Source organism: Ranitomeya imitator, chromosome 4 (genome assembly GCF_032444005.1).
Source record: "Ranitomeya imitator isolate aRanImi1 chromosome 4, aRanImi1.pri, whole genome shotgun sequence".
Classification (NCBI taxonomy): domain Eukaryota; kingdom Metazoa; phylum Chordata; class Amphibia; order Anura; family Dendrobatidae; genus Ranitomeya; species Ranitomeya imitator.
Genome location: NC_091285.1, coordinates 83693939 through 83721706, shown reverse-complemented (window position 1 = coordinate 83721706; position 27768 = coordinate 83693939). Strand labels below are relative to the sequence as shown.

The following is a 27768-nucleotide window of genomic DNA, read 5'->3' as shown; positions in this document are numbered from 1 at the left end:
GGCTTTGGTGCGGGCTCACCGCGGAGCCCTGCATCAAAGCAGGGGAGCCGGCATCGGACGGTATAGTACGTCTGATGCCGGTAAGGGGTTAAAGAATGAGAGCGATGGCGCCAAAGAGTATATACCGTACAGTTGCTAAGGTGGGGCCCCGACATGGGATACTCACCACACACGGGGATATGAACACACACAAAATGCGCCACACACTACCACGTGCTTGAACACATATACCACCCTCAGCACACATTTCACCACACCAACCTCGCCACATAAAAGTCGAAAAACAAAAGTCGCCGCTCAAAACTCGCCACATGCAAAAACTAGGCTCACGCAAAACTTGCCACAAGTGCAAAACTCACCTCATGGAAAACTCGCCACACGCAAAACTTGCACACGCGGAAAAATTGCCACATGCACAAAAGTTGCAACACATGCAAAAGTTGCCTCACACAAAACTTGCACATACTCAAAAGGCACCACACATAAAACTCGCCATGTGCAAAACCTGCTGCACACAACTTGCTACACTAACCTGTCACATGCAACTCGACACACAAAAAGTTGCTACACGCATGTTGCCACACAAAACTCATCTCACAAAAGTCGCTACATGCATGTCGCCACACGCAACTCAACACACACAACTTGACACATGAAACTCGCCCTAAAACACACACAAGTCGGGTATTATCCTTCAAAAATAAAAATCTGATTAATAAGCAGACAAACTACAAGAGCAACAAATGTACCATATAGGAAATACGGCAGCTGTCAGTCACATGACCTGTCTATTATGTGTATGTGTGAGCTAATATATACTGCCAGGGGGAGGGCTTCCTGTTGGCTGGGGATTTATCAGGCTGCCAATTTAGCTTACAAATACTGAGGTAAAAATACTGAGCAAATAACGTGTGAACGAGGTCTAATACAGGAGGAGATGACACACGTATATACTATATACAGGGGAGATGACACACATATAAATACTATATACAGGAGAGATGACACATGTATATACTATATAGAGGAGGAGATGGCATACAGGTACATACTATAAACAGGACGAGATGACATACAGGTATATACAGGAGGAGATGACACAGGTATATACTATATACAGGAGCAGATGACCTATAGGTATATACTATATACAGGGGAGATGACACAGGTATATACTATATATAGGAGGAGATGACATACAGGTATATACTATATATAGGAGATGACAGACAGCAGGTATATACTATATACAGGGGAGATGACACAGGTAAATACTATATACAGGAGATGACATATAGGTGTATACTATATATAAGGGAGATGACAAACATGTATATACTGAGGTGAAAATGAGAGGTGAAAATAAAAAGGTGTGAGTGCAAAATGAGAGGAGTGAGGGAAAATAGTGGAGTGATCGGAAAATGACAGATGTGAGGTCGAAATGACAAGTGTTAGGGGGGAATGAGAGGAGTGAGGGAGAAAATGAGAGGTGTGAGGGAGAAAATGAGAGATGTGATTGGGAAAATGAGAGGCGTGATGGGAAAATAAGAGCAGTGAGGTGCTATAACTAACCACAGATATTTACTATGCCCAGGCAACGCCGGGCTCTTCAGCTAGTATATTATAAAGCATAGCCAAAAGAATAATTGTAATCACACGCGTCTGGCCAGGATGAATTGCTGCAGTTATTTCTAGATACTGTCTTTATTGCCAAAGAGCCCATGCTTTTGGTATCTTAATTTTTATTATCCCGCTTGTGGTCAGGGATGAAGCAATAGAATTGTCTTTTGGGATCCAAAGGTCACTTTGCTCTGCCAATATATACAGTAGCATGTAAAAATTTGTACAATTTAGCAAGTTGAAGATGAAATGATCTCTAGAAGGCCTAAAGTTAAAGATCACACATTTACTGTGTATTTTAGGCAAATATACACTACCGTTTAAATGTTTAGGGTCACTTAGAAATTTCATTATTTTTTAAAGAAAAGCACAGTTTTTTCCAATGAAGCTAACATAAAATGATTCAGAAATACACTCTATACATTGTTAATGTGGTAAATGACTATTCTAGCTGCAAACGTCTGGTTTGTAATGCAATATCTTCATAGGTGTATAGAGGCCCATTTCCAACAACCATCACTCCAGTGTTCTTATGGTACTTTGTGTTTGCTAACTGTGTAAGAAGGCTAATGGATGGATGGAATACCCTTGAAAACCCTTGTGCAAGTATGTTAGCATGGCTGAAATCAGTTTGGCTGATTAGAGAACCTATAAACCTGACCTTCCATTGAGCTAGTACAAGATATTCATGAAAAAATACACATAGGAATATAACAGCTGAGGGAGCTGAATTGGTCTGGAATAATTTACCTAACAGACAGGCAGAGCATTAAAGGTACCGTCACACTAAGCGACGCTGCAGCGATACCGACAACGATCCGGATCGCTGCAGCGTCGCTGTTTGGTCGCTAGAGAGCTGTCACACAGACAGCTCTCCAGCGACCAACGATGCCGATAACCAGGGTAAACATCGTGTTACTAAGCGCAGGGCCGCGCTTCGTAACCCGATGTTTACCCTGGTTACCATCGTTAAAGTAAAAAAAAACAACCACTACATACTTACCTTCCGTGTCTGTCCCCGGCGCTCTGCTTCTCTGGTCTGGCTGTGAGCACAGCGGCCGGAAAGCAGAGCGGTGACGTCACCGCTCTGCTTTCCGGCTGCCCGGCGCTCACAGCCAGACCAGAGAAGCAGAGCGCCGGGGACAGACAGCGGTAGGTATGTAGTGATTGTTTTTTTTACTTTAACGATGGTAACCAGGGTAAACATCGGGTTACTAAGCGCGGCCCTGCGCTTAGTAACCCGGTGTTTACTCTGGTTACCAGTGAAGACATCGCTGAATCGGCGTCACACACACCGATTCAGCGATGTCAGCGGGAGAGCCAGCAACGAAATAAAGTTCTGGCCTTTCTTCCCCGACCAGCGATGTCACAGCAGGGGCCTGATCGCTGCTGCCTATCACACTGGACGATATCGCTAGCCAGGACGCTGCAACGTCAAGGATCGCTAGCGATATCGTCTAGTGTGACGGTACCTTTAGTTTGTAGGACACTATTTACTTTTACACTTTGGTCTGCCATTGAGTTGCTCACTCATTGATCAATGTCACACCTTGGTCAGCCAGAGGCATTGTTCAATTTCACTCCTTTGTTGACGAATGTTTACTTTATGCTCATCTCTAATTAGAAATGAGTCCAGCTCACCATAATGGCCACCATAGGCGTTTGGAGCACAGGAAACACTGTGTGAGGCCAGTCTCACACGTCCAGATAATTCCGGTACCGGAGAAAACGGTACTGGAGTTATCCGTGTCCTCACGTGGCACACGTGCGGCAGCCGTGCCACCTGAGGACCACACGGACCGTGCAGAAGAGACAGCGCTACAGTAAGCGCTGTCCCCAGCGTGTGGTGCTGAAGGCGGCATTTATCTCTTGTCCCCTGCAGGAGAGAAGAGATGAAAAATCAAATTTTTTTTTTGTTAAAAATAAAGTTTGGGGGCCACCTCCGCCTCCCACCCCCCGTGCGTCCGCCCGCTTGCAGAGAAATACTCACCCAGCTCCAGCGATGCCTCCTCTCAGCGCCGGCAGCTTGTCCTGTGTGAGCGGTCACGTGGTACCGCTCATTACAGTGATGAATATGCAGCTCCACCCCTATGGGGTGATGAATGCCGCCTTCAGCACCACACGCTGGGGACAGCGCTTAACTGTAGCGCTGTTTCTTCTGCGGCGGTACGTGCACACAGAGGAGAGTGCTAACTGTTCTCCGTGTGCGGGACGCTTTGCAGACCGTGCTGCCAGAGAAAAACGGACATGTCTCCGTGTTTTGCACACGGACTGTGAAAACACGCAGGCATGTGCATAGACCCATTCATTTGAATGGGTCTACGTGTGTCAGTGTCTCCGGTACGTGAGAAAACTGTCACTACACATACCGGAGCCACTGACGTGTGAAACCGGCCTCAAGGCGTGGAGCAATCGCAACAGAAGAAAATCCAGCTCAACAAACTTATGAACAAACTTCCTTCTTTATTCACTGAAAGTGCACAGTAGAGGATAAAACAGCATCTGGGATGTAAGTTACATGGTATGCAACATCAACTTGTTTCAGGTGACTACGCTCCCCTAATCATGATGATGTTCATTGAGCTCGATCTTCTGTTTTGTGACCAATTTAATTAAACTGCCATCTCAGGTGACCACAAGATGGTAAACCTGGAAGAAAAAAAAAATCACAAAAATAAATGGGTTTCATATACTGCTGTACTTGCTTTATTTCATTACCTATTGCTTTCAATGGGTGAAAAACGCTGGAAGAAGTGAAATGCTCTATGTAAAAAAAAAAAAACCAAACATGCAAAGCATAAAATACTGATGACGACAAAAAAAAAAAAAAAAAAAAGCGTGCATGAGATTTGTGAAATCTCAGGCTTTCCTGGTACTGAAAAATGCAGCTGAAAATGAGTACAAAGAGAGATGCATGGTGCCGTCAGTACCTTTACGTGGGGCTGCATGAGTGCTGCTGACATCAAGCGAGCTACATGTTATTGAAGGGATCATGAATTCTCAAATGTACTGCTCTCTACTGAAAGAAGATGCACAACTCTGTGCCCACGGTAGACACGCACTTGTCCAACGTGACAACAATTCAAAACGCACATCTAGAGCTATTGCTACAGGGAGAACAGGGAGAAAGTGATTCAGTGGTCAAGTAGGTCTCCTGACCAGGAAGAAAACATCCCCGTATGTGGGCTCTTGACTCTATTACCAACCTCAGAGAAGCTGCTTTAAAGTGAACCTGTCAGCAGGATTGCGCTGAGTTAGGCTATGTTCACACTTTGCGGATTTTGCTGCGGATCCGCAGCGGATTTGACTGCTGCGGATCCGCAGCAGTTTCCCATGAGTTTACAGAACAATGTAAACCTATGGGAAACAAAAAACGCAGTGCACATGCTGCGGAAAAAACCGCGCGGAAACGCTGCGGATTACATTCCACAGCATGTCACTTCTTTTCTGCGGATTTTCACCTGCTCCAATAGAAAACTGCAGATGAAAATCCGCAGAAGAAACCGCAGTTAAAACCGCGATAAATCCGCAATAAAAACCGCGACGGGTTTTCACTGCGGATTTTGTAATTCTGCTGCGGAAAAATACGCAGTGGAATCTGCAAAGTGTGAACATAGCCTAAGGCTACTTTCACACTAGCGTCGGAATTCGGCCCGTCGCATTGCGTTGGGCCGAGATTCCGACGCTAGCGTTGTTAGCGCCGCACAACGGGTGCAGCGGATGCATTCTCCGGCGCATCCGCTGCCCCATTGTGAGGTGCGGGGAGGTGGGGGCAGAGTTCCGGCCGCGCATGCGCGGTCGGAAAAAGCGGTCCGTCTAGAGCAAAAAACGTTACATTTAACGTTTTTTGCTCCCGGCAGTCCGCCACAACACGGCGCAACCGTCGCACGACGGTTGCGACGTGTGTCAATACGTCGCAATGCGTCGGTAATGTTACTCTATGGGGCAAAAACGCATCCTGCAAACAACTTTGCAGGATGCGTTTTTCCCCCTAAACGGCACATTGCGACGTATTAAAAAAAACGCCAGTGTAAAAGTACCCTAAACTACGAACAGTGTCAGGTCCATCTACATGGAGCCTAATTTTTTTTCCTCTTGCCAAAATAGTGTTCCAACAAATGCTACTGTGCAGTTGCGGCCGCCGCCACCATTTTGTTTGAAGAAAAAATTCTTAAACAAAACTGTATATCTAAATAAAACAAAAATATGCATATTATCTACCACACCATCACCTGCCTGATGACTGATTTTTTTTTTGAACCATATTATATTCAGTATGTAAAATAGGGGGTAGGTCAGAGTGGGATCCGTGAACTGTCATAAGCCATAGGGATGAATATATTAAGCAGAGCCCCACAGAAAGACACCTCTCCACCCTCCGGCTGCCCTGGAGCACGAGAATCTCATTAACTGAAAAATGCAAAGATTAAACAACCACAAGAGGATTTCATCAACCCAGGTATCCTTGTAATCAGTATAACGGCACCAACCTGACACTGTAGGTCACTCAGCACAATCCTGCTGACAGGATGACCCCCTTATGACATTTATATAGGATTTTACCTGGTTGATCCTGCCCTCCTTACCGCCGCTGCGGCTGACCGTGCTGCAAAGCCTCACCGAGGCCGACGCTGCTGCTGGCGTCCCCGTGCTCCAGTGCTTGCCCCTGAACCCGGAAGTGGCCGCATCACCACCCAGCACACAGGCGCCCGGTCCAAGAGCCCCCTGTGCGGAGGAAACGGACCCAACCCCAGGAGCAGCGCTACACTGGGGAGGCTGAGAGACCCCCCATATCAGGTATCAGCCGCAGAAATCTTGCAGCAGGGAAAGGAAAGGCTGGGCCCCCTGATCCCCACCATCTGCACAGCACCGTCGGAGGAAAAGCTTGCCGTTCCTATCCACAGTGGGACAGGAAAAACGCTGGTGGGTGGAGTGGGGAGGGTCCTTTTAACTGCTTGTAGTTCCTGTCCCACTGAGGGTAAGAAGGACGTCCTCCAATGGTGCCGTCATGTGGTGAACTGGAAAATACGGTAATACATATTGGGATAGGATCTTGCAGATGGGAATACCCCTTCAATGACTGGGCAAAATTTTAGAACAGTGTCACTTTATAAGGTAACACTGGAACACTTCAATGTATACCAGTGATTCTGAGATTATTTTTTCATGACATATTGCACTTTATGTTAGCGGTAAAATTTATTTGATGTGATTTGCATTTCTGAAAATATTGCCATTTTGACGAAAATCTGAGAATTAAAAAAAAAAAAAAAAAAAAAAAAAAATTCGCAGTTTTCAAGCTTCTAATCTTTTATATCCTTTAACCAGTTAGTCATACTGCACACATTAATTAATAAATAACATTTCCCATACATCACTTTACATCTCCATTTTCAAAAGGGTGAAAAGTTTAGCAGCAAGTTATCATTTTTTTTAAAAATTAAAATTTACACTGCTCAAAAAAAATTAAGGGAACACTTAAACAACAGAATATAACTCCAAGTAAATCAAACTTCTGTGAACTCAAATTGTCCACTTAGGAAACAACACTGACAATTTCACATGCTGTTGGGCAAATGGAATAGACAACAGATGGAAATTATTGGCAATTATCAAGACATGCTCAATAAAGGAGAGGTTCTGCAGGTGCGGACCACAGACCACATCTCAGTACCAATGCTTTGTGGCTGATGTTTTGGTCACTTTTGAATGTTAGGCTACGTTCAGATTAGCGTTGCGCGCCGCTGCGTCGGCGACGCAACGCACGAAAAAACGCGTGCAAAAACGCTGCGTTTTGCGACGCGTGCGTCGTTTTTTTGACGAAAATCGGACGCAAGAAAAATGCAACTTGTTGCGTTTTCTTGCGTCCGACGCTAGCGTCAAAAACGACGCACGTGTCGGAAAACGCAACAAGAAAAACGCATGCGTCCCCCATGTTAAACATAGAGGCGTATGACGCGTGCGTCGCCGCTGCGTTTCCCGACGCAGCATCGGGAAACGCTAATCTGAACGTAGCCTTAGTTGTGCTTTTACGCTCGTGGTAGCATGAGTCGGACTCTACAACCCACACAAGTGGCTCAGGTAGTGCAGCTCATCTAGGATGGCAAATGAATGCGAGCTGTGGCAAGAAGGTTTGCCATGTCTGTCAGCGTAGTGTCCAGAGGCTGGAGGTGCTACGAGGAGACAGGCCAGTACACCAGGAGATGTAGAGGGGGCCGTAGGAGGGCAACAACCCAGTAGCAGGACCGCTACCTCAGCCTTTGTGCAAGGAGGAATAGGAGGAGCACTGCCAGAGCCCTGCAAAATGACCTCCAGCAGGCCACAAATGTGCAAGTGTTGCACAAACCATTAGAAACCGACTCCATGAGGATGGTCTGAGTGATCGACATCCACAGATGGAGGTTGTGCTCACAGCCCAACACCGTGCAGGATGCTTGGCATTTGCCACAGAACACCTGGATTGGCAAATTCATCACTGGCGCCCTGTGCTATTCACAGATGAAAGCAGGTTTAGACTGAGCACATGTGACAGTCTGGAGACACCATAGAGAGTGATCTGCTGCCTGCAACATCCTTCAGCATGACCAGTTTGGCAGTGGGTCAGTAGTGGTGTGGGGTGGTATTTCCTTGGAGGGCCGCACAGCCCTCCATGTGCTCGCCAGAGGTAACCTGAATGCCATTAGGTACCGAGATGAGATCCTCAGACCCCTTGTGAAACCATATGCTGGTGCGGTTGGCGCTGGGTTCCTCCTAATGCAGGACAATGCCAGACCTCATGTGGCTGGAGTGTGTCAGCAGTTCCTGCAAGATGAAGGCATTGAAGCTGTGGACTGGCCCACCCATTCCCCAGACCTGAATCCGATTGAACACATCTGGAACATCATGTCTCCCACCATCCACCAACGTCACGCTGCACCACAGACTGTCCAGGAGTAGGCGGATGCTTTAGTCCAGGTCTGGGAGGAGATCCCTCAGGAGACCATCCGCTGCCTCATCAGGAGCATGCCCAGGCGGTGTAGGAAGGTCATATAGGAACTTGGAGGCAACACACTACTGAGCATCATTTCCTTGTCTTGAGGCATTTCAACTGAAGTTGGATCAGCCTGTAATTTGATTTTCCACTTTGATTTTGAGCATCATTCCAAATCCAGACCTTCATGGGGTATTAGTTGTGATTTACATTGATCATTTTTATGATTTATTGTTCTCAGCACATTCCACTATATAATAAATGATGAATAATATATAAAGATTTGCAACTGAAATATTTCATTCAGTGATATCTAGGATGTGGTATTTTAGTGTTCCCATTTTTTTAGCAGTGTATTTATTTAGGAACCTACCGTATTTTTCAGACTATAAAACGTACTTTTTTCCCAAAAATTTTTTGGGGAAAATGAGGGTGCGTCTTATAGTCAGAATATACAGGGTGGGCCATTTATAAGGATAAACTTGGGTGGGCCATGTACATGGATACACCTAAACAAAATGGGAATGGTTGGTGATGACTTCCTGTTTGTGGCACATTAGTATATGGGAGGGGGAAAACTTTTCAAGATGGGTGGTGACCGTGGTGGCCATTTAAGTCAGCCATTTTGGATGCAATATTATAAATGGCCCACCCAGGTGTATCCATATAAATGGCCCACCCTGTACTTACAAATACTGTGGCGGCAGCAGGAGTCAGGCGATTCTGAGGCGGTCCTGGTCTGACACAGCAGGCTGATGATCACACTCTCTTTCCAAGCTGGTGCGGCAGGTTCAGCGGTTGTGCTCTGTGGTGCAGGGGGCTCCGCCAACATTTTGTGAAAGCCCGGAGGCCCCCGCACATCCATTGCTGTGATGCAGTGGCGTCTGGGAAAATGGCCGCCAGTGGCAGCCCATGCTCAGTTTGAGATCTCGGCAACGAGAACTCGTCTGCCAAGATCTCGAGACGAGTTCTCATTTCCGAGATCTCAATCACAGCATGCGCCGCCCCCGGTGGCCATTTTCCTGGAGAGGAGGCCAACGCATCGCAGCAATGGATGTGCGAGGGCCTCCGGCTTTCACAAAATGTCGGCTGAGCCCCCTGCACCACCGCCAAACCTGCAACACCTGCCGCACCACCGAACACTCCCTGTGACCACGCTCCACGAGCACTACCGATGCCCCCCGCTAAGCTGATTTCGAACTGTAAGACGGACCCCCATCTGGCCAGAAGCCATGCCCATTGGATCGGACGGACTCGATTAGAATACAGCGCGGGAGAAATAAAAAAGGTTTTTCAGGGTTATACAAGGGGAGTCAGTGGGTTACGTAAGTATTTAGGGAATGCATAGCAGACGATCAAGGTTATATTTTTAGCCGGTATGACAAAAATGGTGACAGGTTCCCTTTAAACAGCAGACCATCCCCCTCTCCTCCATACAAGTGACCACATTTTGAAAACTACACCCCCTCAAGGATTTTATCCATGAGTATAGTGAGGATTTTGAACCCAAACGTACTTCACAGAATTTGGTAACATTATGGAAACCCAACCCTAAGCCCAAGCAGACCAGCAAAAAAAATTAGAGAAAAATATAAACAAACTTTTTTTTCTATCTAAAGGGGATGACACGGAGAGGGGGGGGGGGGGGTGATTTACTTATTATCGGGCTTTTGATCAGTGTGATAGACCCTAATGGTATGTTCATGTGATGTTTTTGGTGCTTTTTTTAATGGAAATTTTACAATTGAGCCCCCATCGCCGACACCTACGAGTCATGGCTACATCAGCGGTATGATCAAGTCATGTGATCACGCTTCTGATATCACTCGCTGCCTCTGCAGAGTCGAAGACAACAGGGGACAGCATTGGTAGTAAGTGTTCCAGCCACCCATGAAGCGGACACCGAAGATAATGGCAAAATGAGGACAGTTTTTTGCGGCTAGAAAGGGATGGGTGAGGACACAATATGGGAAGTCTCAGTGGTAGAAATTGGAGTACTCAATATGAGGAACAAGGGGAGATGGGAACAAACAGTATGAGTGGGGGATAGGCTCATACACATGTATGGCGAGGGGGGGAGAAATTTGAGGGCAGTATGAGAAGGAAGGGGGCTGGATGGCTGCAGACAATTATGGGGAACGGGGGAAAAAATTGAGGACAGTATGAGGAGGGAGTGGGATATGTGAGGATACAGTATAAGGAGCGAGAAGAATGTATGCGAACAACGTAGGGGTGAGCGAGGGCGATGGGATCGGACACAGTATAGGGAGTTGGGGGATGTGGGAGGAGTCAGTATGGAGTGAGGGGGGAAAAATGAGAACGCAGTATGGTTAGCTGGGGTACATTAGACAGAATGAGGATGGAGGGGGTAATGTGTGAGGAGACTATTGAGGGGAATGTTGTGAGGAGACCGTATGGGGGGAGAAAAGTGTGAGTGGGCACAGAATATACAGTCATGGCCAGAAGTTTTGAGAATGACACCAAAATTATATTTTCACATGATCTGCTGCCCTCTGGTTTTTATTATTGTTTGTCTGATGTTTATATCACATACAGAAATATAATTACAATCATATTATGAGTACCAATAGGTTATATTCACAGTTAGAATGAGTTAATGCAGCAAGTCAATATTTGCAGTGTTGACCCTTCTTCTTCAAGACCTCTGCAATTCTCCCTGGCATGCTCTCAATCAACTTCTGGACCAAATCCTGACTGATAGCAGTCCATTCTTGCATAATCAATGCTTGCATTTTGCCAGAATTTGTTGGTTTTTGTTTGTCCACCCGTCTCTTGATGATTGACCACAAGTTCTCAATGGGATTAAGATCTGGGGAGTTTCCAGGACATGAACCCAAAATCTCTATGTTTTCTTCCATGAGCCATTTAGTTATCACCTTTGCTTTATGGCAAGGTGCTCCATCATGCTGGAAAAGGCATTGTTGGGCGCCAAACTGCTCTTGGACGGTTGGGAGAAGTTGCTCTTGGAGGACATTCTGGTACCATTCTTTATTCATGGCTGTGTTTTTAGGCAAGGCTGTGAGTGAGCCGATTCCCTTGGCTGAGAAGCAACCCCACACATGAATGGTTTCAGGATGCTTTACAGTTGGCATGAGACAAGACTGGTGGGAGCGCTCACCTCTTCTTCTCCGAATAAGCTGTTTTCCAGATGTCCCAAACAATCGAAAAGGGGATTCATCAGAGAAAATGACTTTGCCCCAGTCCTCAGCAGTCCACTCCCTGTACCTTTTGCAGAATATCTGTTGGTCCCTGATGTTTTTTCTGGAGAGAAGTGGCTTCTTTGCTGCCCTCCTTGAAACCAGGCCTTGCTCAAAGAGTCTCCGCCTCACAGTGCGTGCAGAAGCACTCCCACCAGCCTGCTGCCATTCCTGAGCAAGCTCGGCACTGCTGGTAGTCCGATCCCGCAGCTGAAACAGTTTTAAGATACGGTCCTGGCGCTTGCTGGTCTTTCTTGGGCGCCCTGGAGCCTTTTTGACAACAATGGAAGCTCTCTCCTTGAAGTTCTTGATGATGCGATATATTGTTGACTGAGGTGCAATCTTTGTAGCTGCAATACTCTTCCCTGTTAGGCCATTTTTGTGCAGTGCAATGATGGCTGCACGTGTTTCTATAGAGATAAACATGGTTAACTGAAGAGAAACAATCATACCAAGCACCAGCCTCCTTTTAAAGTGTCCAGTGATGTCATTCTTACTTAATCATGACTGATTGATCGCCAGCCCTGTCCTCATCAACACCCACACCTGTGTTAATGGATCAATCACTAAAACCATGTTAGCTGCTCCTTTTAAGGCAGGACTGCAATGATGTTGAAATGCGTTTTGGGGGTTAAAGTTCATTTTCTGGGCAAATATTGACTTTGCAAGTACAATAATTGCTGTTAAAGGGAACCGGTCACCTGAATTTGGCGGGACCAGTTTTGGGTCATATGGGCGGAGTTTTCAGGTGTTTGATTCACCCTTTCCTTACCCGCTGGCTGCATGCTGGCCGCAATATTGGATTGAAGTTCATTCTCTGTCCTCCGTAGTACACGCCTGCGCAAGGTAATCTTGCCTTGCGCAGGCGTGTACTACGGAGGACAGAGAATGAACTTCAATCCAATATTTCGTCCAGCATGCAGCCAGCGGGTAAGGAAAGGGTGAATCAAACACCTGAAAACTCCGCCCATATGACCCAAAACTGGTCCCGCCAAATTCAGGTGACAGGTTCCCTTTAAGCTGATCACTCTGACATTCAGGAGTATATGCAAATTGCCATTAGAAAAAATGAAGCAGTAGACTTTGGAAAAATTAATATTTGTCTCATTCTCAAAACTTTTGGCCATGACTGTAGACTGAGTAGTGTGTGGAAGGGGTGGGTCATGACGTCACCGCTGTGCTCTGCTTTACGGCCGGCTGGCGCTAACAGTCAGTGCGGGAAGGTGACGCCGGGGGATGTGACAGACACCGGAATGTGAGTATGTAATTTTTTTTTTTTTTAACTTTTACAATGGTAACCATGGTAAACATCGGGTTACTAAGCGCTGCCCTGCACTTAGTAACCCGATGTTTACCCTGGTTACTCGGGGACTTCGGCATCGTTGGTCGCTGGAGAGCTGTCTGTGTGACAGCTCCCCAGCGACCACACAACGACTTACCAACGATCACGGCCAGGTCGTATCGCTGGTCGTGATCGTTTAGTGTAACGGTACCTTAAGTCCTAGACAACTCCTTTAGATCCTCATTTAGTGAAAATATGTTGCAAAACTGCTGTGTCGGATGTCCTAATGATATTTCCTGTTCTCATTTTTGTCAGGCAGTGTAGTCCTAAGGACTTTATTGATTTAAAATTTTAAATCAGCAGATTAAAATGGCTTATGGCTGATAAGTTAAAGTATTCATATTTCAGCATAGATGTGCACAGAGGAATAGCTGTCAATACGTAATAACTTGACATGAAAAGCGTAGTTATAGACCTAAAAAAAAAAAGAAAAAAAAAAAAAAAAGAGGCCAGTGAATGGAAAATGAACTGCAACTTGGACCATCTTCCTATTTAAACCCACTAATAACAGTTCATATACTGCTCAAATCTCAGAACGCAAGGCCCGATTACAATGCTTTAGCACAAGGGTACTTTTGATTAGACGTGTCCAGCTTCGATCAATTCATTTTCATAGAGTAAGACACGCGTTTAGTCAACACTAGGGTTGAGTGAAACGGATCGGACAAATTCAAAAATCGACGACTTTCAGCAAAGTCGGGTTTCATGAAATCGATCCTAGTGTGGGATCGGCCATGAGGTCGCCGATCTGCGCGCAAAAGTCGCGTTTCATATGACTTTCGGCGACATTTTTCAGCCAATGAAGGAGGACGCAGAGTGTGGGCACCGTGATGACTTAGGTCTCGGTCCCCACCATCTTAGAAAAGGGCATGACAGTGATTGGCTTGCTTTCTGCGGCGTCACAGGGGCTATAAAGGGGCATGCACGCCGACCGCCATCTTACTGCTGCTGATCTGAGCATAGGGAGAGGTTGCTGCAGCTTCATCAGAAGAAGGGATATATACTTAGGGAGGGAAGATTTTATTTCAAAATTCAAGTGCAGGTAGACATAGGCTCAGATTAATCATAAGAAGCAAATTATGAATGCAGCTAAAGATTTCGACCCGATACCGGGTCTTGTTCAAAGGTGCCATTAGTCCCTGGAAGGGTAAAGTAGAGGTTTTCCTTGTTATGGAGTCCTGGTGTGCGCACCTGCACCTCATGGCTCGCACACCAAAACACCATACCCAAGGAAAAACCTCTACTTTATCCCTCCAGGGACTAACAGCACCTTTGGATACACTCATCACACCAAGAGCGACATTGTGAACTAGACCAGGTCCAAGCATTTGGTCGCATTTATAATTTGCTTTTTATGCTTCAAGGACAACCCCTTCTTTAACTAAATGTTCGGCCCTGATAAAATAAAAAAGTCTATACTCCCCTCCGATGCCGACACCGCTCCCGCGGTGTCAGTACTCAGCTTCCCGCACTGACTGGTGAGCGCCGGCCAGCCGTAAAGCACGCTGTGCAGCGGTGACGTCACCGCTGTACTTTACGGCCGGCGCTCAGTCAGTGCTGGAAGCTGAAGGCGAGGGACATGACCAGACACCGGGAATGTAAGTATGTAGTGTTTGTTTTTTTACATTTACAACGGTAACCAGGGTAAACATCGGGTTACTAAGCGCGGCCCTGCTCTTAGTAACCCGATGTTTACCCTGGTTACCCGGGGACTTCAGGATCGCTGGAGAGCTGTCTGTGTGACAGCTCTCCAGCGACCAAACAGCGACGCTGCAGCGATCGACATCGTTGTCGGTATCGCTGCAGCGTCGCTTAGTGTGACGGTACCTTTAGTGTGACTCCAGCCTAAAGGCAAGAGTAGCAGGGAGAACTGCAAAGTCATCTATTGTGATTAGAGGATTCTAATCCTTTGTTATTAGCCACTAGATGGTAGCCCGCGCAGTATATTGCACAGCCCGCGCAGTATATTGCAATGTGGGCATCATATCCTGGTTAAAAATAATAGTTATATACTCACCTTACGGAGCTCTGGATCCAGGCGAAGCGTTTACCGATGCTCCTCGCGCACTCAGGGAGCATCAGTAAACATTAACATTAGATCTTTTTACTATTGATGCTGCACACAGGGTTAATAGCAGCGTTAAATGAGTGTGTTACACCGCGGCATAACGAAGTCCGTTAACGCTGCTATTAACCCTGTGTGAGCGGGGAGTATGGAGCGGGGAGTATGGAGCGGGCACTGACTGCGGGGAGTAAGGAGTGGCCATTTTGCCGCTGGACTGTGCCCGTCGCTGATTTGCCACGACCAATCAGCGACTTGGGATTTCCATTACAGACAGAAAGACGGAAGTGACTCTTAGACAATTATATAGTAGATGTACAGAGGTATTAGCAGACATTGCAATACTGCTTTTGAAAAGGAGTCTGCTGAAAACGGTTCTTGAAAGGACCGGAAATATATGAGTCTATAATATCACCAGAAACCTGGTGAAAGTTGAAAAAAAAAATGCTAATGTTGCTTTCTCAATAAAGATCATGACAAAAAAAATGTAAAAATAGGCCTCATTCTGACGTCAGTGTTGCAAGTACTTGTATCCATTTTTTTTCCCCACGGATAGAACACATTTTATAACCCATGGGGCTATTCACAAATCTGTTTTTTTTACACGGGCAGTGTGTCTGTGCAAAACTCACAGACAAGTCCTTTTTTTTCCGGCATCATGAATGAAAAGGGACAATACAAGTTTATATGTCTGTGAAAAAAAACATAGCATACAATCTGTGTGATGTCTGTATTCAACATTGCAAGGAGAAAAAAGAAATTTGCTTCACAAATTGACCTGTAGTCTGCAACATGTCCATTTTTCTACGGGTTTCACAGACAAAAAAATAAAAAAAATTGAGGTTTCCAAGGCTGTATATTCTCGTCCATATTAACCCCTTCATGACCCAGCCTATTTTGACCTTAATGACCTCGCCGTTTTTTGCAATTCTGACCAGTGTCCCTTTATGAGGTAATAACTCAGGAACGCTTCAACGGATCCTAGCGGTTCTGAGATTGTTTTTTTCGTGACATATTGGGCTTCATGTTAGTGGTAAATTTAGGTCAATAAATTATGCGTTTATTTGTGATAAAAACGGAAATTTGGCGAAAATTTTGAAAATTTAGCAATTTTCACAATTTGAATTATTATTCTGTTAAACCAGAGAGTTATGTGACACAAAATAGTTAATAAATAACATTTCCCACATGTCTACTTTACATCAGCACAATTTTGGAAACAAAATTTTTTTTTTGCTAGGAAGTTATAAGGGTTAAAATTTGACCAGCGATTTCTCATTTTTACAACGAAATTTACAAAACCATTTTTTAGGGACCACCTCACATTTGAAGTCAGTTTACGGGGTCTATATGGCTGAAAATACCCAAAAATGACACCATTCTAAAAACTGCACCCCTCAAGGTACTCAAAACCACATTCATGAAGTTTATTAACCCTTCAGGTGCTTCACAGCAGCAGAAGCAACATGGAAGGAAAAAATGAACATTTAACTTTTTAGTCACAAAAATTATCTTTTAGCAACAATTTTTTTGATTTCACAATGGTAAAAGGAGAAACTGAACCACGAAAGTTGTTGTCCAATTTGTCCTGAGTACGCTGATACCTCATATGTGGGGGTAAACCACTGTTTGGGCGCACGGCAGGGCTTGGAAGGGAAGGAGCGCCATTTGACTTTTTGAATGAAAAATTGGCTCCACTCTTTAGCAGACACCATGTCACATTTGGAGAGCCCCCGTGTGCCTAAACATTGGAGCTCCCCTACAAGTGACCCCATTTTGGAAACTAGACCCCCCAAGGAACTTATCTAGATGCCTAGTGAGCACTTTAAACCCTCAGGTACTTCACAAATTGATCTGTAAAAATGAAAAAGTACTTTTTTTTTCACAAAAAATTTCTTTTCGCCTCAATTTTTTCATTTTCACATGGGCGATAGGATAAAATGGATCCTAAAATTTGTTGGGCAATTTCTCCCGAGTAAGCCGATACCTCATATGTGGGGGTAAACCACTGTTTGGGCACACGGCAGGGCTCAGAAGGGAAGGCGCGCCATTTGACTTTTTGAATGGAAAATTAGCTCCAATTGTTAGCGGACACCATGTCGCGTTTGGAGAGCCCCTGTGTGCCTAAACATTGGAGCTCCCCCACAAGTGACCCCATTTTGGACACTAGACCCCCCAAGGAACTTATCTAGATGCATATTGAGCACTTTAAACCCCCAGCTGCTTCACAGAAGTTTATAACGCAGAGCCATGAAAATAAAAAAATAACTTTTCTTTCCTCAAAAATGATTTTTTAGCCTGGAATTTCCTATTTTGCCAAGGGTATTAGGAGAAATTGGACCCCAAATGTTGTTTTTCAGTTTGTCCTGAGTACGCTGATACCCCATATGTGGGGGTAAACCACTGTTTGGGCGCACGGCAGGGCTCGGAAGGGAAGGCACGCCATTTGGCTTTTTAAATGGAAAATTAGCTCCAATCATTAGCAGACACCATGTCACATTTGGAGTGCCCCTGTGTGCCTAAACATTGGAGATCCCCCACAAATGACCCCATTTTGGAAACTAGACCCCCAAAGGAACTAATCTAGATGTGTGGTGAGGACTTTGAACCCCCAAGTGCTTCACAGAAGTTTATAACGCAGAGCCATGAAAATAAAATAAAAAATTATTTTCTCAAAAATGATCTTTTAGCCTGCAATTTTTTATTTTCCCAAGGGTAACAGGAGAAATTTGACCCCAAAAGTTGTTGTCCAGTTTCTCCTGAGTACGGTGATACCCCATATGTGGGGGTAAACTACTGTTTGGGCACATGCCGGGGCTCGGAAGTGAAATAGTGACGTTTTGAAATGCAGACTTTAATGGAATGCTCTGCGGGCGTCACGTTGCGTTTGCAGAGCCCCTGTTATGGCTAAACAGTAGAAACCCCCCACAAGTGACCCCATCTTGGAAACTAGACCCCGAAAGGAACTTATCTAGATGTGTGGTGAGCACTTTGAACCCCCAAGTGCTTCACAGAAGTTTATAACGCAGAGCCGTGAAAATAAATATGTTTTCTTTCCTCAAAAATAATTATTTAGCCGAGAATTTTTTATTTTGCCAAGGGTTACAGGAGAAATTGGACCACAAAAGTTGTTGTCCAGTTTCTCCTGAGTACGCTGATACCCCATGTGTGGGGGTAAACCACTGTTTGGGCACACGTCGGGGCTCAGAAGTGAAGTAGTGACTTTTGAAATGCAGACTTTGATGGAATGGTCTGCGGGTGTCACGTTGCGTTTGCAGAGCCCCTGGTGTGCCTAAACAGTAGAAACCCCCCACAAGTGACCCCATTTTAGAAACTAGACCCCCCAAGGAACTTATCTAGATATGTGGTGAGCACTTTGAACCCCCAAGTGCTTCACAGACGTTTACAACGCAGAGCCGTGAAAATAAAAAATCATTTTTCTTTCCTCAAAAATGATGTTTTAGCAAGCATTTTTTTATTTTCACAAGGGTAACAGGAGAAATTGGACCCCAGTAATTGTTGCGCAGTTTGTCCTGAGTACACTGATACCCCATATGTGGGGGTAAACCACTGTTTGGGCACACGTCGGGGCTCGGAAGTGAGGGAGCACCATTTGACTTTTTGAACACAAGATTGGCTGGAATCAATGGTGGCGCCATGTTGCGTTTGGAGACCCCTGATGTGCCTAAACAGTGGAAACCCCACAATTCTACCTCCAACACTAACCCCCCCACACCCCTAATCCCAACTGTAGCCATAACCCTAACCACAACCCTAATTCCAACCCTAACCCTAAGGCTATGTGCCCACGTTGCGGATTCGTGTGAGATTTTTCAGCATCATTTTTGAAAAATCCGCGGGTAAAAGGCACTGCGTTTTACCTGCGGATTTACCGTGGATTTCCAGTGTTTTTTGTGCGGATTTCACCTGCGGATTCCTATTGAGGAACAGGTGTAAAACGCCGCGGAATCCGCACAAAGAATTGACATGCTGCGGAAAATACAACGCAGCGTTTCCGCGTGGTATTTTCCGCACCATGGGCACAGCGGATTTAGTTTTCCATAGGTTTACATGGTACTGTAAACCTGATGGGACTCTGCTGCGAATCCGCAGCGGCCAATCCGCTGTGGATCCGCAGCCAAATCCGCACCGTGTGCACATAGCCTAATTCTAAAGGTATGTGCACACGCTGCGGAAAACGCTGCGGATCCGCAGCAGTTTCCCCATGAGTTTACAGTTCAATGTAAACCTATGGAAAACAAAAATCGCTGTACACATGCTGCAGAAAAACTGCACGGAAACGCAGCGGTTTACATTCCACAGCATGTCGCTTCTTTCTGCGGATTCCACAGCGGTTTTACAACTGCTCCAATAGAAAATTGCAGTTGTAAAACTGCAGTGAAATGCGCAGAAAAATCGCGGTAAATCTGCCATAAATCCGCAGTGGTTTAGCACTGCGGATTTATCAAATCCGCAGCGGAAAAATCCGCAGAGGACCAGAATATGTGTGCACATACAGAAACCCTAACCCTACCCCTAATTCTTACCCCAACCTTAGTGGAAGAAAAAAAAAATCTTTATTTTATTATTGTCCCTACCTATGGGGGTGACAAAGGGGGGGGGGGGGTCATTCAGTATTTTTTTTATTTTGATCACTGCGATAGGTTTTATCGCAGTGATCAAAATGCACTTGAAACGAATCTGCCGGCCGGAAACATCAATGTTTCCAGCCATGGCCGATGATATTGCAGCATCGGCCATGGCTGGATTGTAATATTTCACCAGTTATAATAGGTGAAATATTACAAATCGCTCTGATTGGCAGTTTCACTTTCAACAGCCAATCAGAGCGATCGTAGCCACGGGGGGTGAAGCCACCCCCCCTGGGCTAAACTACCACTCCCCCTGTCCCTGCAGATCGGGTGAAAGGGGAGTTAACCCTTTCACCGGATCTGCAGGGACGCGATCATTCTGTGACACAGCATATGCGTCACAGGTCGGATTGGCACCGACTTTCATGACGCATACGCTGTGTCATAGGTCGGGAAGGGGTTAAGAGTAGAATCCTGAGCCCAACTCTGATCATGTCACCTAAACAATATCATAGCAGACATGAAGCTGTTAGTTTGGATCCTACGACCTATATTAGCCTAGGGGTTGTACCCATAAAGATTTACACCATTTTCGTCTCTTTTCGTAACTGTGGTGGAATTCTTCCTTATAAATTCTATTTTTCGGGCATTCAGATGGAAGCTGCCAACAGATCCACAGATTTCATTGAGGCAGAGCCTGAAAAGTGAAACTTTGAACACCATTTTACCTCCCCCCCCCACTTTCAGTGGTGTCTCTTTTTACCCGTATTGTACTTACTAGTGCCCAGAAGAACCAAAATAACCCACCAGCTTCCTTCTACAATAAAAATTACCTTTACTGGAGAAGCAAGACAGGGCAATGAGTGGTACGGCATTTTTTCCCCTGATGAAGCTGCTGTGTCAGTGAAACATGTAGGGCGAGCATTTTTACTTTGAGGGAGCAGCCTAGGAAACTATAGTGAAGGTGCTGGATACTGCAAATCACCGGCACAACAATTGATTTATGCTATATTGTGCTTATCTTAGGAGAAAGACAACGTAGGAAGCTCTACCTGTTATTTCAACCAGCACTTTAGAGATTTCTTATTTAGTGACAATCATTTTTAGCATAGGTGGGAGTTTTTAGGTCATTTTTGCCCTCATGGGCATGAGTAACTACAATATTGTCATACCATTCCACCTACTGGGATCCTATTCTTTATATATTAATTCATGACACAACTGTGTCAAAAAACAAAGCCCCAATTCCCTTAGTTGATGTTGTAAAAATACATGACTATTTGGGATAGGTATTCACACCTCCCTGGCCAACTAATAAGGAGTTTCCCAGGAGTGGACTCACCCAAAGCTGCCCGAGTGCGGAGTGACATCACAATTACAGCATAAGTGACTGATTGCGGCTGCCAAGCATCCAGCGACATGGTCATACCGATACTGACAGCACGAGATCGCTGGTGAGGCTGCCTGCAGCATGTCAACAAGAACTAAGCAGGAAGTGGAAGAACCCCCAGAACATTAAAGTAAATCACCCTTACTTATATTGGCGGGTTCAGCACAAGATACCTCAATATCTGCGCTCAGATATCTTATTGCAGAGAAATACACATTTTTCTTAATATGTAAATGAGCTATTAAGATCAATGGTGATGGACACAGATCTCCCTGAGAATTTCCCTCTAGAACTTATGAAAGGGGGCGTTACCAGCGTGAGACATGTAAAGACTGACAGTCTGCTCGAGTGATCGAGTCATGTAAAATAAGCTCTGGAGGTAAATTATCCGGGAGGTCAGTGTCTGGCCAATAGATCTTAACAGATCATTTACATGTAAGAAAAACATGGATTTCTCTAAAAGTAAGACATCAGATTGCAAAAAGCATCTTATTCAACATTCTACAACCCATGTGTCCACACAGATGGCAGACAGCTTCCCTATAAAGGGGTTGCCGGCCTTAGGCTACTTTCACACATCAGGCTTTTTGTTTCAGGCACAATCCGGCCCATGTTCGAAAAAACAGATCCGTTTTAGAGAGAGAAAGCCGGATCCAGACGCCAGATTTAATGTTTCACATGTCCGTTTCACGCGTTTTTGGCCAGTTCCGTCACTGCGCGCTTTTTTTTCCGCACAAAAAAACGTCCATCTGGACGTTTTCTCTGGCCTCCGGAAACGACTTTTGGACGGATCAGGAAAAAATGGATGAAACATCTGGCCATCATGCACAATCCGGCAGTAACAACTCTATGAGAAAAAACGGATCCGGTGTAAAAAAAAAAAAAAAACGGATCTTTTTTTTCCAAAAATTGTCGGATTGTGCCTGAAACAAAAAGCCTGATGTGTGAAAGTAGCCTTAGGCTACAAGTCTGCAGTCTTGTGAATTCTCACATTGCAAGCACTGCATGCTGTGAGGATTCTCCAATGCCGGGACCGGACAGGCCTGTGACCACAAGTGTGGGATTGCATACTTCTGGCCACATTCCATCTAGCCTGTATCCGACCTCGCACAAAACACTTGCATTGAGCAAGGTCGCGCACATCATGTCAGCACGTGACCACGGCACATTATCCTCACAGCGCGCATGATGTGAGGATTCACAAGTCTGCAGTCAGATCGTGGCTCCAGACTTGTGACCTAAAGACGAACAAACCCTTTAATGCTTATGGAGGGTCTCCTGGAATTTTCCCAACAAATCAAGGAGAGGAAAGGGGGATCCACATTAGATTTTAAAAGGCCAATCCTTGTGTTTTTGGAGAGAAAGGCCAACCTGTGGATGTCTGGGGGCGAGGACAGGGGAGCGGGGGACAGGGGAGCAGGAGGTGGCGAGGACAAGGGAGCCTGAAGGGGGAGAACTGGGGAGCCTGGGGAGGGGGTTCGAGGACAGGGGAGCCTGGGGAGGGGGCAAGGACAAAGGAGCCGGGGGGGGGGGAGGTTTCGAGGACAGGGGAGCCTGGGGGGGGGGGGGGGGGGCGAGGACTGGGGAGCGAAGACAGGGGAGCCTGGGGGAGCGGGTGGGAGCGAGGACAGGGGAGCCTGGGGGAGCGGGTGGGAGCGAGGACAGGGAAGTCTGGCAGCAGCCCTGATTGATGTGTATGTGGGAGGCCAAAGAGATGGCTGTCGACACAAGGACAATCTGTCACCAGGTCAAAGGTGCTCAGTTTTTGTTTATTCCCACTACTCCCCTTTGCAGAAATGGGACCTTCTTATTTGGAGCTCAGGCCAAGTTCACATTAGTGTTTGGGGGCTTTGAGGAGGGCTGCGTACGTCCCCCGCTAAGCTTCACTTCTGCATGCATCCTGCGTACCTATCTTTAACACTGGGTACGCAGGACATGCGGGTGTATACGGATGCGTTGTTTTGATGCACCCACTGTCCACACAAAATGCAATTTGTTGCTGTGAGGTCGGCGGGTGCGTCATAAAGCATCCGCATACACCCGCATGTCCTGCGTACCCAGTGCTAAGGTTAGGTACGCAGGACGCATGAAGAAGTATACGGAAGGAGGCGGAGCTTAGCGAAGGACATACGCAGCCCTCCGCAAAGCCCCCAAATGCTAATGTGAACTCGGCCTCATTTGGGTGTCTTTAGGACGCTCTCGTTATTACCGTGTGCCACGCCCCTTTGGATAAGAACAATCAGCGCTAAATGAAAATATCTATATGGCGGATTATAAAAATAAGAAAACGCAATGTAATCGGGGAGCAGCAGGAATAAAACAAGAGCAAAACCGGAGCCTTCACGTGGCGACAGCTCTGCAGTGTGCACGGGGCCAGAAGCGGATTATTCTCACCCTCCAGGACCGACTGATGGGGAAGGCCCGGGAGCCTCCCGCTGTATCCACACACACGGCGCGGTTACAGGCAGCCTCCCTCGGCCATCACAATGGCGGACTGCACCGAGCAGACAAGCCCAGAGCAATGCAGCGGCCGAGCAGCCCGCTCGTGTCGTCACCAGCCGCCAGCCATTGTGGACGCTATGCGGCAGTCTGGGCAGGGGAGGCCGCCCCTCCTGTGGGAGGATGGCTGCTCAGCCCGGGCCTGGAGGATGCAGGCGGCGTCCCCTCAGTCTACACCTCCGCTGCTAAAAGCAGGCACACACTCGGCAGACATGACGGCTGCTTGGGGATGGAGGAAGGCGGAAACAGTCTGCTTCCTCAGAGAAGAGGCTGGGCACCAACCACACAGCACCGCGGCCCGGGACCGGAGGCGGCGTCCGGTACTCACCATCAGCTCAAGGGTTTTATCTTCTATAACCGAGTCCGGCTCCATGGTCTCCAACACCGAAGCTGAGAGTCTTCCCTTCCCCCCACCCCGAGAAACGCAGCAAAAGCAGGCGGAAGCTCGACGCACGGGCGTAATGACGTAGGCGTCACGTGACTGTAACTAGCACGGTGGATGGTGTGAAGCTCGTTGCTAAGGCTTTGTGATAGAATGGAACTGCCATAGGTCGCTTCATTGTGTGACTGAGCGAGTAGAATGGCCGTGAATGGCGCTGTGGAGGACAGTGGGGCTGCTGTGAATGGCGCTGTGGAGGACAGTGGGGCTGCTGTGAATGGCGCTGTGGAGGACAGTGGGGCTGCTGTGACTGGCGCTGTGGAGGACAGTGGGGCTGCTGTGACTGGCGCTGTGGAGGACAGTGGGGCTGCTGTGACTGGCGCTGTGGAGGACAGTGGGGCTGCTGTGACTGGCGCTGTGGAGGACAGTGGGGCTGCTGTGAATGGCGCTGTGGAGGACAGTGGGGCTGCTGTGAATGGCGCTGTGGAGGACAGTGGGGCTGCTGTGAATGGCGCTGTGGAGGACAGTGGGGCTGCTGTGAATGGCGCTGTGGAGGACAGTGGGGCTGCTGTGAATGGCGCTGTGGAGGACAGTGGGGCTGCTGTGACTGGCGCTGTGGAGGACAGTGGGGCTGCTGTGAATGGCGCTGAGGAGGACAGTGGGACTGCTGTGAATGGTGCTGTGGAGGACAGTGCGGCTGCTGTGAATGGCGCTGAGGAGGGCAGTTGGGCTGCTGGGAATGGCGCTGTGGAGGACAGTGGGGCTGCTGTGAATGGTGCTGTGGAGGACAATGGGGCTGCTGTGAATGGCGCTGTGGAGGACAGTGGGGCTGCTGTGAATGGCGCTGAAGAGGACAGTTGGGCTGCTGGGAATGGCGCTGTGGAGGACAGTGGGGCTGCTGTGAATGGCGCTGAGGAGGACAGTGGGACTGCTGTGAATGGTGCTGTGGAGGACAGTGGGGCTGCTGTGAATGGCGCTGAGGAGGGCAGTTGGGCTGCTGGGAATGGCACTGTGGAGGACAGTGGGGCTGCTGTGAATGGTGCTGTGGAGGACAATGGGGCTGCTGTGAATGGCGCTGTGGAGGACAGTGGGGCTGCTGTGAATGGCGCTGAAGAGGACAGTTGGGCTGCTGGGAATGGCGCTGTGGAGGACAGTGGGGCTGCTGGGAATGGTGCTGTGGAGGACAGTGGGGCTGCTGTGAATGGCGCTGTGGAGGACAGTGGGGCTGCTGTGAATGGCGCTGTGGAGGACAATGGGGCTGCTGTGAATGGCGCTGTGGAGGACAGTGGGACTGCTGTGAATGGTGCAGGGGGGACAGTGGGACTGCTGTGAATAGCGCTGGGGAGGACAGTGGGACTGCTGTGAATGGCGCTGTGGAGGACAGTGGGGCTGCTGTGAACGGTGCAGGGGGGACAGTGGGGATGCTGTGAACGGTGCAGGGGGGACAGTGGGGCTGCTGTGAATGGCGCTGTGGAGGACAGTGGGGCTGCTGTGAATGGCGCTGTGGAGAACAGTGGGGCTGCTGTGAATGGCGCTGTGGAGAACAGTGGGGCTGCTGTGAATGGCGCTGTGGAGGACAGTGGGGCTGCTGTGACTGGCGCTGTGGAGGACAGTGGGGCTGCCGTGACTGGCGCTGTGGAGGACAGTGGGGCTGCTGTGAATGGCGCTGAGGAGGACAGTGGGACTGCTGTGAATGGTGCTGTGGAGGACAGTGGGGCTGCTGTGAATGGTGCTGTGGAGGACAGTGGGGCTGCTGTGAATGGCGCTATGGAGGACAGTGGGGCTGCTGTGAATGGCGCTGAGGAGGACAGTGGGGCTGCTGTGAATGGCGCTGAGGAGGACAGTGGGGCTGCTGTGAATGGCGCTGAGGAGGACAGTGGGGCTGCTGGGAATGGCGCTGTGGAGGACAGTGGGGCTGCTGTGAATGGCGCTGTGGAGGACAGTGGGGCTGCTGTGAATGGCGCTGTGGAGGACAGTGGGGCTGCTGTGAATGGCGCTGTGGAGGACAGTGGGGCTGCTGTGAATGGCGCTGTGGAGGACAGTGGGGCTGCTGTGAATGGTGCTGTGGAGGACAGTGGGGCTGCTGTGAATGGCGCTGAGGAGGGCAGTTGGGCTGCTGGGAATGGCACTGTGGAGGACAGTGGGGCTGTTGTGAATGGTGCTGTGGAGGACAGTGGGGCTGCTGTGAATGGCGCTGTGGAGGACAGTGGGGCTGCTGTGAATGGTGCAGGGGGACAGTGGGACTGCTGTGAATGGCGCTGGGGAGGACAGTGGGACTGCTGTGAATGGTGCTGTGGAGGACAGTGGGGCTGCTGTGAATGGCGCTGAAGAGGACAGTGGGGCTGCTGTGAACGGTGCAGGGGGGACAGTGGGGATGCTGTGAATGCTGCAGGGGGGACAGTGGGGCTGCTGTGAATGGCGCTGTGGAGGACAGTGGGGCTGCTGTGAATGGTGCAGGGGGGACAGTGGGACTGCTGTGAATGGCGCTGTGGAGGACAGTGGGGCTGCTGAGAATGGCGCTGTGGAGGACAGTGGGGCTGCTGTGAATGGCGCTGAGGAGGACAGTGGGGCTGCTGTGAACGGTGTAGGGGGGCCAGTGAGGATGCTGTGAATGGTGCAGGGGGGACAGTGGGGCTGCTGTGAATGGTGCAGGGGGGACAGGGGGGCTGCTGTGAATGGCGCCGTGGAGGACAGTGGGGCTGCTGTGAATGGCGCTGTGGAGGACAGTGGGGCTGCTGTGAATGGTGCAGGGGGGACAGTGGGACTGCTGTGAAGGGCGCTGTGGAGGACAGTGGGGCTGCTGTGAATGTCGCTGAGGAGGACAGTGGGGCTGCTGTGAACGGTGTAGGGGGGACAGTGAGGATGCTGTGAATGGTGCAGCGGGGACTGGGGCTGCTGTGAATGGTGCTGTGGAGGACAGTGGGGCTGCTGTGAATGGTGCAGGGGGGACAGTGGGGCTGCTGTGAATGGCGCCGTGGAGGACAGTGGGGCTGCTGTGAATGGCGCAGGGGAAGACTACATGACTATGGCTAGTACAGCTCCTGTCTCCTCATGTGCACACAGACCTGTCAGGTGCAGTGTGCCAGGAATATGGCGCCCTCACATGTTTAAAGGACACATTTCATCTTCCGGACGATGAATCGTCCGCAGAATTGTTACCTAGTAATGTCCGATGACCCCAGAACTGTCCACACTCACAGTGACCGCAACTTCCCCACACAAAACTTCTTTCAACCCTTCACCCCCAAAGCCTGTTTACACCTACACAGCCAGATTTGACCCTTCTGACCACCGTCGCCTTGTAATAGCTCTGGAACACTTTATCCAATCCCGGTGATTCTGGGATTGTTTTCTCGTGACATAGTGTACTTTATGATAGTGGTAAAATGTCTTCGCTATGACTTGTGTTTATTCGTGAAAAAAGCCGACATTTTCAAAGTTTTTATCTTTATAAGTCAGACAGTTATGTCACACAAAATACAGTAGTTAATAAATAACATTTCCCAAATGTCTACATTACATCATCACAATTTTGGAAATATTGTTTTTTTTGCTTGGACGTTATAAAGGTTAAAAGATGACCAGCGATTTCTCATTTTTACAACAAAATTTACTAAACCTTTTTTTAGGGACCACATTACATTTGAAGTGACTTTTAGGTGTCAATATGACAGAAAGTACCCAAAAATGGCACCA

General features: G+C 47.9%; 1 protein-coding gene across 3 annotated transcripts in view; it reads right to left on the bottom strand.

Moving 5' to 3' along the window:
• The window catches only part of FBXW11 (F-box and WD repeat domain containing 11), a 139182-nt gene extending 115032 nt beyond the window's left edge, over positions 1-24150 (bottom strand). Inside the window, exon 1 of one of the 3 annotated variants that reach the window (XM_069763855.1) lies at positions 24022-24150. In XM_069763855.1, coding sequence (XP_069619956.1) covers positions 24022-24066 — 45 coding nt within the window. In that variant the 5' untranslated portion in view covers positions 24067-24150. Of the gene's footprint in view, positions 1-23588; positions 23786-24021 lie in introns of those variants that run through there. The other 2 variants (XM_069763853.1, XM_069763856.1) reach the window with 2 other exon arrangements.
• Positions 24151-27768: the final 3618 nt, after the last annotated feature.